General features: G+C 40.9%; 1 protein-coding gene across 2 annotated transcripts in view; it reads right to left on the bottom strand.

Moving 5' to 3' along the window:
* LOC124713568 (WD repeat-containing protein 11-like) overlaps positions 1-12,915 on the bottom strand; it is a 202,574-nt gene that overhangs the window by 58,622 nt on the left and 131,037 nt on the right. For both annotated transcript variants that reach the window (XM_047242957.1, XM_047242956.1), the window contains exons 12-16: positions 11,662-11,847; positions 11,476-11,584; positions 11,098-11,197; positions 10,850-10,980; positions 1,662-1,883 (exon numbers count right to left, since the gene is read on the bottom strand). In XM_047242957.1, coding sequence (XP_047098913.1) covers positions 1,662-1,883; positions 10,850-10,980; positions 11,098-11,197; positions 11,476-11,584; positions 11,662-11,847 — 748 coding nt within the window. The remainder of the gene's footprint in view (positions 1-1,661; positions 1,884-10,849; positions 10,981-11,097; positions 11,198-11,475; positions 11,585-11,661; positions 11,848-12,915) is intronic.

Raw genomic sequence — 12,915 nt, 5'->3', positions numbered from 1 at the left:
CAATGAGCTGCTGGAAGTAGTATATTGGTGATCTGTGGGTGAAGAGAGCCTTCACTACAAATTATTTGTCACCTCATTTGTACAAAACAAATCAAACAATAATCTCATTTAACGGACACAATAACTTACAGTTCACAAATTATACAATGGTGAGTCCAGGATGAAACAATAATAATATCATGAAAAGGACAGATTGCTAGTCATCTTATAGAGGAGACAATGAGTCGCAGACAGGCACGAAGAAAACCTGCTATACATTTGAGCTTTAGGCCAAAAGTCTTCTTCCAAAATGGAAAACACACACACACACACACACACACACACACACACACACACACACACACACACACACACACACACGCGCGCGATCACTGTCTCTGGCCACTATGGGTCTAACCACAGCAGCAGGAGACAGTGGTCATGTGTGTTTGAGTTTGTGCTTGTGTGAATGTGTGTGTTTTATATTTCAAATGAAGGCCTTTTGGACAAAAGCTAAGAAATGCAGCAGCTTCTTGTCGTGCCTATCTGTGACTCAATGTCTCCTCTATATGGTGGGTAGCAATCTATCCTTTTCATGATTTTGTGGTTAGTTCACAAATTATGATTTATACAGGGAGTATCATAATCAGTAGTGAAAAATTACACAATAATAAAAGCAAACACTTTCTATTAAATGTGGGTCCACAAACGAGCTGTCTGAAAGATAACAGTGAATGCCTGGTTATACGCTGCCACTGATGTCAGTATGAAACATTGTCCCCAGTTCATACAAATGCATTTCAAATATAAACTTTTCATTTAAGTCCCCAGATTATTGGGCTCATATTTTGCCTGTGCCCTACTTTAACAATAAATACCATACTATTTCAGTAAGTTATGTGTTACAATGTACTGTACACTCATACCAGTTTAATGATGTGTTTCCATCCTGTCAGTGCATTTGGAGGCAATAATCTACTTGTCTGTACTACTGTGAATTATGAATTATTTCAAACACCCCTGGATCATCTCATAAAACTTGAAAAACCAGTACACAGTACAGTTCACTGCTCCGGTTCTTCAAACATATTAGCAGGAGTCCTGGATGCTTCCTTCCAAGATGACACCTAACAGAAAAACCTAGAGTATTAAGGCCAGGTGATCTTGGAGGCCAACTTACAGGCCCTGGTCGACTTGACCAATTTTGAGTGTTAGATGTCATCTTACATCATTAGCAAAATGTATTGGCACCACATCATCCAGGTACCATACTTCCCAACCATGGGTCACAGTCAAAATTTGAGCCCAGTTAGATGGGAACTTACTTAAATAGTTTAAATTTTAGAAACAAGTGTTCTAAGTATGGCAAAATATCACACTGTGTTCAGAGGTGGTTGTACCCAAACATTCGCAGTTATCTTTGCAAATGGCTCATTTGCAAAGCCATGTTTATTAGAATGTTTCTGTTTCTATTATCGTATAACCAGTTGCCACTGTTAATGATGATACGCTATATTTTCCTTGCTTGTGTAGTGTTTGTATCAGTGTATTTCTGTAATAAATCTAATCGAACAAAGTATGAAATAAAACTGAAATCACAAAAAATATGTTTTACTCATAATTCATCTATTTTCTTGATTTTTATATTTATCACATATATGTTGAATATAATTCCTCATTACCTTTTTTAAGTCAACAATGTCCACTCCATCAGCATATAGAATAAGTAGCTTCAAATTCCCTTTTCCTGGTGCAAATCGCATCTTCTTAATTCCACCACGTCCTGTATGAATATTTTTGGATGTTCGTGCTTTCAGATCCCAAATGTTCAGCATACCTTCCATGTCCCCTTGTACTATTTGTTCATTCTTGAATGCAATGCAAGTTACTGCTCCAACACCTGCCTGCATTTATTTTAAACAATTAATGCATGAACTCTCTTTAATTCACATTTAACACTAAGAACAATTTTTACTGTTAATGTAAATTCCTATGCATCAGAACAAAATGTAACAAAAAGACATGTAACATTGTAGTGGTGCAGATATTGTTCTAGCAACTCACTCAAGGAATAATTAAAGGCCAAGATTTAGATGCTCAATATGAAAATAGAAAGAAGACTAACATTTTCTTAAAAATTTAATAATTAATCAGTTACTTTAGAAATGCAAAGAGCATACAACACAACAAGACAAGAAACCTGCCTTTAGTTTCTGTAAATTGCATCCAAGACATACAAAGACAAAAACAGATGGAGTTAGCTTTGAACCATACGTAAATACATCTATTTGACCTCGTGACGCACGACCACTTCCCATGCACACGCATTACCACAACAGAACTTCAGCTGGCAATCAAGCGAAGTTTTAACACTATTGCAGGGACTGAAATATTTGTTATCCCAATGCCCACACATTTTCCATCAGAAGCATCAAGCCTACTACACATCCCAAACTAACTTGGTTTATGGAATCTCTTCTATAATGTGGATCTCACAAATAATTGTGTCCACACTGGAACAGAGAAAGATTCCAGTCACACCCCATCTTACAAGTCTAGTTCCTTAAGTTACTCCCCATTAGAGAACCTCTGATTTGTTAAAAAAAAAAAAAAAAAAAGAGACAGAAATTTTGGCTGGAATATACCAACTAACTGCATCAGTCTCAAAACAGCTTCAGAAAAGAAAGGGGTCTTTTGATTAGCAAGAAACATTGAACACTGACATCTCAGATAGGTTTATCCACAAAGGCCCATACTTGGCAGGGGTTTACATCTTGCAAATATGTTCTCCTGTCTAAGCCACTGGTGTCAATTTAGCAATCACTAAATTTGACAAAATACTGCTGAGTTAGAATCTGTATTGCAGCAATGTCTTCAACACAGAAAAATGCTACGTACATGCAAGCAACAAAATAGCATCTCCAAACCTGGTAGACTAGTTTATGTAGCAGTAAATCTAAACTCTGGAGATCCCAACTGCACACAAATTAGCAGACCTACAGGAGTTTCTTTTTTACAAACTATATTAAAACACAAACTGTGCTGCTAAACAGCAACCTCTAGTTAACAAGAATGCTTCCTTACTGATCAATGCTCATGGCACAATAAAACAAAATTTCTTTTCCCCAAGACACTTGTTTCCTGAAATATCCACATGCTTTCCGGAAATGAAATATCAAACAGAAATGACATTTTCATTACAAATCTGCAAATTTTGTAGTCAGATGCAAAATAACTGATCACCCTTTTGTTCTGATCTCAAAGCAGAATGGTCACACTCTCTCCCTCAGAACATGCCAGTCAGACATGTAATGGCCATTATACAAAAACTCTAGTTTGTTAGGCCACAAGGACAGAACAGTGTACTATTGATTTAAACACAACACATACACACAAAATAAAAACACAATGAAGTTTTGGAACCGGCAGGGGACACTCATCATGATATTCCAAAGCATTGACATGTTTTGAAGATAATTTTCTTCAAATTATGAAACACTTGTTAAGATGACATTGGTGTTTTGATGTCCATATTAAAGAGGGGATTATTTCTTGGACATTAAGCACGTGTAACAAAACAGCAGTAGATATGACACAGTTGCTCTGCAAATTACTTACCATTCAAACCCAAACCTCTCAAACCTATCTCAAGACAACGTAATAACTTACATAACTGTATGTATACTAGCAGTGGCATGCCTCTTTAACCTGCCAGAACTGTTTTCCTGTTGTCAATACCTTTCTATTAATATTGTTGTAACACATTCTCAGTATCTGTATGGAAGGAAGATTAGAGTTTAACTTCCTGTAATGACAAAGTCTGAGAGATGGAGCACAAGCTCGGATAGGTGAAGGAAATCAACCATGCCCTTTCAAAGAAACCATTCTGGCAGTTGCCTTAAGTAACTTAGGAAAATCGTGGAAAATTTACATCTGGATGATCAGTTGAGGATTTAAACTCTCGTCTCCCCAAATATAGCTCCAAATGCGCTAATACAATGGCAATAATCAATTTTTGATGATATAATGTGATTGTATGAAAAAGAAAATCTACTTAGTAAGTGGTGGCAGGAGAAAAACACACACACACACACACACACACACACACACACACACACACACACACACACACACACAAATCATCCCCAACAATCAGTCTTTCCTTCTCATCCCATCCGGCAAGTCTCTCCTGACCTGCAGTTCTGGGTGACTTCTGATCTGTATCCCTTTTCCCAAACCTCTCCAGTCCTTTTCCCTTCACCCCTCTTGTGTAATAAGGAAGAGTAGGAGATGTCTTGACTGCACAGCTTTTCAGTGTTACTGAGGAAAATATGCTGCAGTGGCTCTTCACTAAAGGCCACTGAACTACTGTAAAAACATTTGTGTGATCCATTAGAATTGATCAGTACCCATCCACCTTCAATTCTTTACAGAAATGAACTGCCACATGTCAAACAGCTTCACATATCTGATTACTCTACAAATGAGTTAGTGTGTTAAATATTGGATGATAAGCACGTAAAATCTTTATGGTTCAAGATGCAAACCCTAATTATCAAACAATGGAAGATCCAGGATGGAAAGTAACAATATTATCAAAAGGATAGTTGCTACTCATGATATAGCAGAGATGCTGAGTTGCAGACAGGCACAACAAAAAGACTGTCACAAAATAAGCTTTCAACCAACAAGGTCTTTGTCAAAAATGGATGACACACACACACACACACACACACACACACACACACACACACACACACACACACACACCATGACCACAGTCTGTGGCACCTGAAGCCACACTATGAGCAGCAGCAGATCATGATGGGAGAGGCAACTGAGTGGGGGTAAGGAAGAGTCTGGGGTGAGGAGGGGTAGGTACAGCAGGGTAGGGGTGGAGGATGATGAGTGCTGCCGGGGAACGTGCAGGGACCAGGTGGAGAGAGGGTATGGCAGCTTGGTGCAGTCAAGTTTAGATGGAGAGGTGGGGAGGGGATAGCAGAAAAGGAGAGAAGTAGAAACTGCGTGGGTTGAATAGAAGGCTGTGTAGTGCTGGAATGGGAACAGGGAAAGGGCTGATGGGTGAGGACAATGACGAGTGAAGGTTGAGGCCAGGAGAGTTATGGGATCGCAGGATACATTGCAGGGAGGGTTCCCACCTGCGCAATTCAGAAAAGCTGGTGTTGGTGGGAAGGATCCACATGGCACAGGCTGTGAAGCAGTCATTGAAATAAAGACTGTGTTAGGCAGTGTGCTCAGCAACAGGGTGGTCCAATTGTTTCTCGGCCACAGTTTGTTGGTGACCATTCATGCAGACAGAGAGCTTGTTGGTTGTCATGCCCACATACAATGCACCGTGGTGGTTGCAGCTTCGCTTGTAGATCACGTGACTGGTTTCAAATGTAGCTCTGTCTTTGATGGGGTAGGAGCTGTTTGTGACCGGACTGGAGTAGGTGGTGGTGGTGGGAGGATGTATGGGGCAGGTCTTGCATCTAGGCCTATTACACATCCTATGCCAACCTACTCATGGGCCAACTAGAGAAATCCTTCCTAAACACCCAGAATCCTAAACCCCTCACCTGGTTTAGATTCACTGATGACATTTTTGCGATCTGGATCAAGGGTGAGGACACCCTATCCACATTCCTCAACAGCTGCTCACCCGTTCGCTTCATCTGCTCCTACTCAACCCAACAAGCCACCTTTCTAGATGTTTACCTCCACCTCAAAGATGACTACATTGCTACCTCTGTCCACATTGAACCTACTAACCACCAGCAATACCTCCACTTCGACAGCTGCCACCCACTCCATACCAAGAAGTCCCTCCATATAGCCTAGCCACATGTGGTCGTTGCATCTACAGTGACAAGGGATCTCTCTCAAAATATACTGAGGGTCTCACTGAGGCCTTTACAGACCGTAATTATCCTCCCAACCTTGTACAAAAATAAATCTCCCACGCCTTATCTTACAAGTCACCCACCACCTTTTAACGGCTCACAGTCCGCCCACAGAGGAGTTTTCCCTTTTAACTTAGTACCATCCAGGACTGGAGAAACTGAATTACATTCTCTGGCAGGGTTTCAACTACAGGGTGTCTACGTGGACAAGGAAAAAAAATTCCCGGATTTTTCCCGGATTTCCCGGTTAAAAATAAATTTTCTCCAGGGCGAAAATACACTTTTTCCGTGTTAAGTCACCGTATACTATTCTTTGGTACTATAAAACTCATCAATCCTTTGAATGTTTATAGTTTTATATACCGACGTAGAATTTCCCGCCACTTTAGAAAACGAAACTCAGGCGGGGGAAAAAAACACGTTTTGAAACATCTTTGAGGTGCAGCAATATGTACGCTGCATATTTTCGTATTACGAAGGTATAAATTCGAATTCCACCAAATACCGCATGTTACTTTCTGAAGCATTGAAATCGAGATTTCGATGGGCTTCTGTAAGCTACTCATAACTCATGTCATGTGATGTCGCCAGCTGATGACAGCATAGGACACGTGATATAGTCAGCCAATAGCAAGATCACTCTTCAGTAGTGCGAAAACACAAATAAGAAAAGTTAATGGTTTAAATTGATATACATAGCATTCACATACAATATTGGTCTCGAAGATTAATGAGCTGGAAGAGAAGCTAAGCTTCCACATATAATGTTGATCTTTTCTGCGCGTGATACACTTTAAGATACATTATACAAATGTGCCAGTAAAATTTTTAATAACGACGTAAATGTCTGATCTTCTGGGCTCGAAATTCTTCTAAATGGCCGCCCCCAAAGAGTTGATTTTTAAATGAGGGTCAAACGCTTTGTTATTTAAGAAATTCATAGTACATTCTTGCACATAGTACATTCTTGCGTAAAAGGAAATTTGCTTTTAATGAATGTAACGTTCTTCAAACCATCATTCGCAATATTTTCCCACTACCCGTTAGAAATAAGTTCGTTTCAGCAGTTGCAAGAGAGCGCCAGATAACAGGCATCACCGCGCGATGACGCAGGAAGGCCATATGTTTGTACATGTAAAACATTAAAAGATCTTACATTATGTCGTAAAAGAAACAAGACATCAAAGTATACTTCAAGAGCATCGAAATTTCGTAAAATGCGTAATTCGTCTTAAAGTGCACATTCGTGTGTCTAGATACGGATGTAAATTTTTTTGGAGTACCAGTATTGTATTATCTCATGTTTGGTTCTTTATTATGGCATAATGTCACACGTGCACTTGAAATCAGTGAACAGTTGAAACCAGCCAACAGTGTGAAATTCAACAGTTCATTTCAAATAAACTGACTGCCTCAGCAGGAAAGATTAATGAAAGCCAAATCTCATTAGCAAACCGACAAAGATAACTTCATTGTTCTGCAAGGAGATTAATGCTTGACTGTCAGGAATGTGGAAATAATATCTGAAACTAATAACATATTTTAGCCTTCAGTAATTATGCGAACGTATTTTAATTCATTTGATATCTCCCGGTCACAAAAATCCGTTTTATCATTTAACGTGAGAGCAATAAACGAAGAGGAAACAACAAAAATACTGAACATAAACACAGGTCACGTGGAGACGACCTATCTCCCCACCTCACCTCCGACTGCTCTGCGCATCAGGCCCGGATTTACTACCTGTATATTTCCGAACCGGGGCAATATTAGGTAGTGGCGCCCAGCCACACTTCTGTAACCAGAAGCGGGAGAAAGTACTACTCATGTGCGACTCAACTACGCATGCACAAGAGCCCGCCCGCAACTGCTCAAAGGAATCTCATTTAAACAGTTGTCACGTCACTCTCACCGGAGGCAATTTGTTGTTATGAAGCACTGCATAGTCTTCCAAAAGCCTTTCACACATTTTGCTGTTGGCAGTTGCTTGTATGAGCACTGTGTTTTGTTGTTGTATATGGCGCATTTCCTTTGCAACTTACGTCTTTTTTACGTTTTTTTTTTTTTCCCTCTCTCATTCATGTTTCGTTGCTGCAATGTTATTCTGCAGTAGCGGGGTACAGTAATATCCTTTGTTAGAGTATTGGTTCTTACCACTCAAAACCAAAAAAATTTAACTTAAAACTAAAACAATGAAAAATTCCCGGAATTGTAAAAAATTCCCGGGTTTTTCCCCGGATGAAAAATTTCCCGGGTTTTTCTCGGATCTCCCGGTTGTCCTGGGTCGTATACACCCTGAACTACCTCTTGTCGTGTCCTGAAATGAGAAATCTCCTGCCCACTTTCCTTCCCACCCCTCCCACAATGATATTCCACCATCCGCCGAACCTACACAATGTACTCGTCTGTCCCTACACAACCTCATGGCTCATATCCCTGTAATATGACCTAGATGCAAGACCTGTCCCATACATCCTCCCACCACCATCTACTCCAGTTCAGTCACAAACATCACCTATCCATCAAAGGCAGGACCACATGTGAAACCAGCCATCTGATCTACAAACTAAGCACAACCACCATGCTGCATTCTATGTATGCATGACAAGCAACAAGCTGTCTGTCCACATGAATGACCACCAACAAACTGTGGCCAAGAAATAACTGGACCACCCTGCTGCTGAGCATGCCAACCAACATGACATAGTTCATTTCAATGATTGCTTCACAGCCTGTGCCATATGGATCCTTCCCACCAACACCAGCATTTCTGAATAGCGGAGGTGGGAACCCTCCCTGCAATATACCCTACGTTCCCATAACCTTCCTGGTCTTCACCTTCATTAGTCATTGTCCTCACCCATCAGTCCCCTACCTGTTCCCATTCCGGCACTACACAGCCCTCTATTCCACCTACGCACTTTTTACTTCTCTCCTTTTCCACTACCCCCCCCCCCCCCCCCCACCATCTCTGCCCCGCTCTCCGTCTAAGCTCCTGACTGCACCTACTTGCCCTAACCTCTCTCCACTTTGTCCCTGCATGCTCCCCAGCAGCACTCACTGTCCACCACTCATACTCTGCCATCCCCAACCCTCCCTGCCCCAGCCTCCTCCTTACCCCCACACAGTTGCCTCTCCTATCATGCACTGCTGCTGCTGCTCATAGTGTGGCTTCAGCTGCCACATACTGTGGTCATGTGTATGTGTGAGTTGCGTTTGCTTGAGTGTTTGTGTTCACGTGCACGCTCTGATAGACAAAGTTGATGGATGTCCTCCAGTGGCATATCGTGCCAAGCTTCGTCCAGCTGGCGCATTAGAGCTTCAAAATCTCATGCTCATTGGAGGACCCTCCCTGTAATGCTCCAAACATTCTCAGTTTGGGACAGATCTAGCAAACTTGATGGCCAAAATGGAGTTTGGTAAGCATGAAGACAAGCCGTAGAAACCCTCACGACCATTGTCATGTTGAAATGTAAGCTCAGGATGGCTTGGCAGGAAGAGCAAAAAAACAGGGCGTAGCATATCATTGACATACTGCTACACTGTAAGGATGCCACAGAAGACAACCAAAGAGGTCCTGCTATAAAAAGAAATGGCATCCCAGATCATCATTCCTGGATGTCAGGTGATATGGTTGGCAACATTCAGGTTGGTATACGACTGCTGCCTGAATCATCTCCAGGCAAGTCTTTGGCCTGAAATCTCATTGACTGGAGTACAATTGGATTCAGTGATGAGTCCTGTCTTTGAACTGAGTCCGAACAACTAGCGATGAAATGTCTGGATATGACCCAGACAACAGTGGAATACCAACGCGACTGTCGCTCACCATATGGCACGGAGACCAGGACGGAGGGTCTGTGGTGTCATTTCACTTCATAGCAGGACCCCTTTAGTTGCATTAAAAAAAAGTGTGTGAATTCCTAAGGGACCAAGCTGCTGAGGTGATTGATCCCTAGATTTACACTCTACTTAAACTAACTTATGCTAAGAACAACACACACACCCATGCCTGAGGGACTCGAACCTTCAGCAGGAGGGGCCACGCAATCCATGATATGGCGCGTCTAGTTGCACGGCCACTCCGCGGGGCTAGTTGTCATCCATGGAACTATTACAGCACAGTGGTACATCAACAATATTCTATGCCTTGATTTGTTGCCCTTCATGGAAAATCAACCAGGGCTTATAGTTCAGCAATAATGCCCATCCCAAAATGCGTAGAATTTCTAGTGCTTGTCTTCATGCTTGCCAAACCCTACCTTAGCCAGCAAGTTGCCGGATCTCTCCCCAATTGAGAATGTTTGGAGCATTATGGGCAGAGCCGTACAACCAGCTCACGATTTTGATGATCTAACTCCAACTGGACAGAATTTGGCATGACATCTCTCAGCAGGACATCCAACAACTCATCACTCTATGCCAACCCAAATAACTGCTTACATAAGGGCCAGAGGTGGGCCAATACGTTTCTAACTTTCTAAATCTGTGAAGCTCTTTCTCCTGAATAAATCATCTATTTTTGCTGAAACTGTAATCACTTGTTGTCTGTATATGTACATCACATCTACCAATTTCCATGCCATTCAAATTATTTCTTTGTGGTGAATCTTTTTCTTAACAGAGTGCACAGAACATTTCAACAACATATGCCATTAATAAGGGAGCAGAAGGGAAGGACAACAGTCAGGCATTTTCTTTACAATAGTTGAAAATTGCCACAAGTAATATCATACAGATCAGAATAAGCATCCCATGTATTTCAACTAACCAGCATTTGACTTCCCTACCAGTGAACAATTAAGCAGGTAATTTCTCTGCTGCTTACTCTACATAATTCTGAAAAACAGCATATATACTAAGATAAAATACAGCAGCCATTACAGTAACAGTTCTCTTGTTGCAGTGACAAATTAGCAGCAGTTAATCAACTTAAAATAATCAATGCTTAGAGCATGTACAAGTACCTCGGGGGGTATTTTAATTCCATCTCTGACACCATTGCCTTCCACAGAAAAATGGTACAGCTGGCTGTCAGAATCACTGAAGACAAAATGTTCTCTTGCTACCAGTTGTTTGTCGGAAGTTTCGCCACGATCTATAAAATGTTATAACCAGTTTGTGATCTGTTCTTTTTGGAAATATTTCTTTTCTGAAGTGGTGATTCACATAAATGACTATCAGGTACAACAAAATATATGCTGTGATTGATTACCTGGACCACTTGCTAAATTTGTAGGTTCAGTTTGCTCTTTTTCTTCTATATGTGCTAATTTCTTTTTTAATGACTTCAGGTTGTGAACAGGTGACCACTCCTGAAAAACAAGTCATACATTTATTTAGTAATAGACACTCAGTGATTGTAGCTCACTATAGGAAATAAGTGTGTCAACTTTTATGTGCCTTTATTTAAAATGTCAATCTACTTGCATCAACAGGAAATCTATGATGGACGACACCACACAACCACTAATTAGACAAGCATCAAAATGTAATTTGCAGAAAATATAAACTTGAAATAGCTACGCAGAAAAAGGAATTGCTCAGCAGAAGTCCTGGTGTACTACTGCATGACAAAACCAACCATACTCACCAAAGCAGTTACAGTTGGAAATTTCTTTGGCATTGTGCGAAGCATGCATAGATTTCTTAAGTCCCACAGCTCAAATGGACCATCTTTCAGAATCACAATGAAGTACTGCCTGCACAGACATAAAACATAGTGTAAACATAAAATGACAAATGATAAAATAGTAGTATTGTATTAATGCAAACTTACTTTAGTGGAGATACTTTAACAATGTCTATTGGTGTTTCTGTACTTCCTTTATCATTCCGAAGTGAAATGGAGTTTCCTGTCAGTGTGTCTGTAAGGAAAAGCTCATTGCGTACAGTATTGGATGACCCACTTGGAGTGGTGTATGCGTGTGTCAAAAAGCTTGTTAAGTTTGTCCATTCTATACCCCTGAAAAATAAATAAATAAATACATACATACATTAATAATGGAATGTGAGCTACAGTAAAAATCAGGTTTTGCAGGTTTAAGCTGAAGACATAAAGGAACAATGTACATACATGTGTAAATTACATAATGACAGATATTCAAAATATACAGGGTTATTACAAATGATTGAAGCGATTTCACAGCTCCACAATAACTTTATTATTTGAGATATTTTCACAATGCTTTGCACACATACAAAAACTCAAAAAGTTTTTTTAGGCATTCACAAATGTTCGATATGTGCCCCTTTAGTGATTTGGCAGACATCAAGCCAATAATCAAGTTCCTCCCACACTCGGCGCAGCATGTCCCCATCAATGAGTTCGAAAGCATCGTTGATGCGAGCTCACAGTTCTAGCACGTTTCTTGGTAGAGGAGGTTTAAACACTGAATCTTTCACATAACCCCCCAGAAAGAAATCGCATGGGGTTAAGTCAGGAGAGCGTGGAGGCCATTACATGAATTGCTGATCATGATCTCCACCGCGACCGATCCATCGGTTTTCCAATCTCCTGTTTAAGAAATGCCGAACATCATGATGGAAGTGCGGTGGAGCACCATCCTGTTGAAAGATGAAGTCAGCGCTGTCGGTCTCCAGTTGTGGCATGAGCCAATTTACCAGCATGTCCAGATACAAGTGTCCTGTAATGTTTTTTTTTTGCAGAAGAAAAAGGGGCCGTAAACTTTAAACCGTGAGATTGCACAAAACACGTTAACTTTTGGTGAATTGCGAATTTGCTGCACGAATGCGTGAGGATTCTCTACCACCCAGATTCGCACATTGTGTCTGTTCACTTCACCATTAAGAAAAAATGTTGCTTCATCACTGAAAACAAGTTTTGCACTGAACGCATCCTCTTCCATGAGCTGTTGCAACTCCGCCGAAAATTCAAAGCGTTTGACTTTGTTATCGGGTGTCAGGGCTTGTAGCAATTGTAAACGGTAAGGCTTCTGCTTTAGCCTTTTCCGTAAGATTTTCCAAACCGTCGGCTGTGGTACGTTTAGCTCCCTGCTTGCTTTATTTGTCG

Source organism: Schistocerca piceifrons, chromosome 1, assembly GCF_021461385.2.
Source record: "Schistocerca piceifrons isolate TAMUIC-IGC-003096 chromosome 1, iqSchPice1.1, whole genome shotgun sequence".
Taxonomy (NCBI): domain Eukaryota; kingdom Metazoa; phylum Arthropoda; class Insecta; order Orthoptera; family Acrididae; genus Schistocerca; species Schistocerca piceifrons.
The sequence above is the reverse complement of the archived record's forward strand: the minus strand, read 5'-3'. Positions and strand labels throughout refer to the sequence as shown.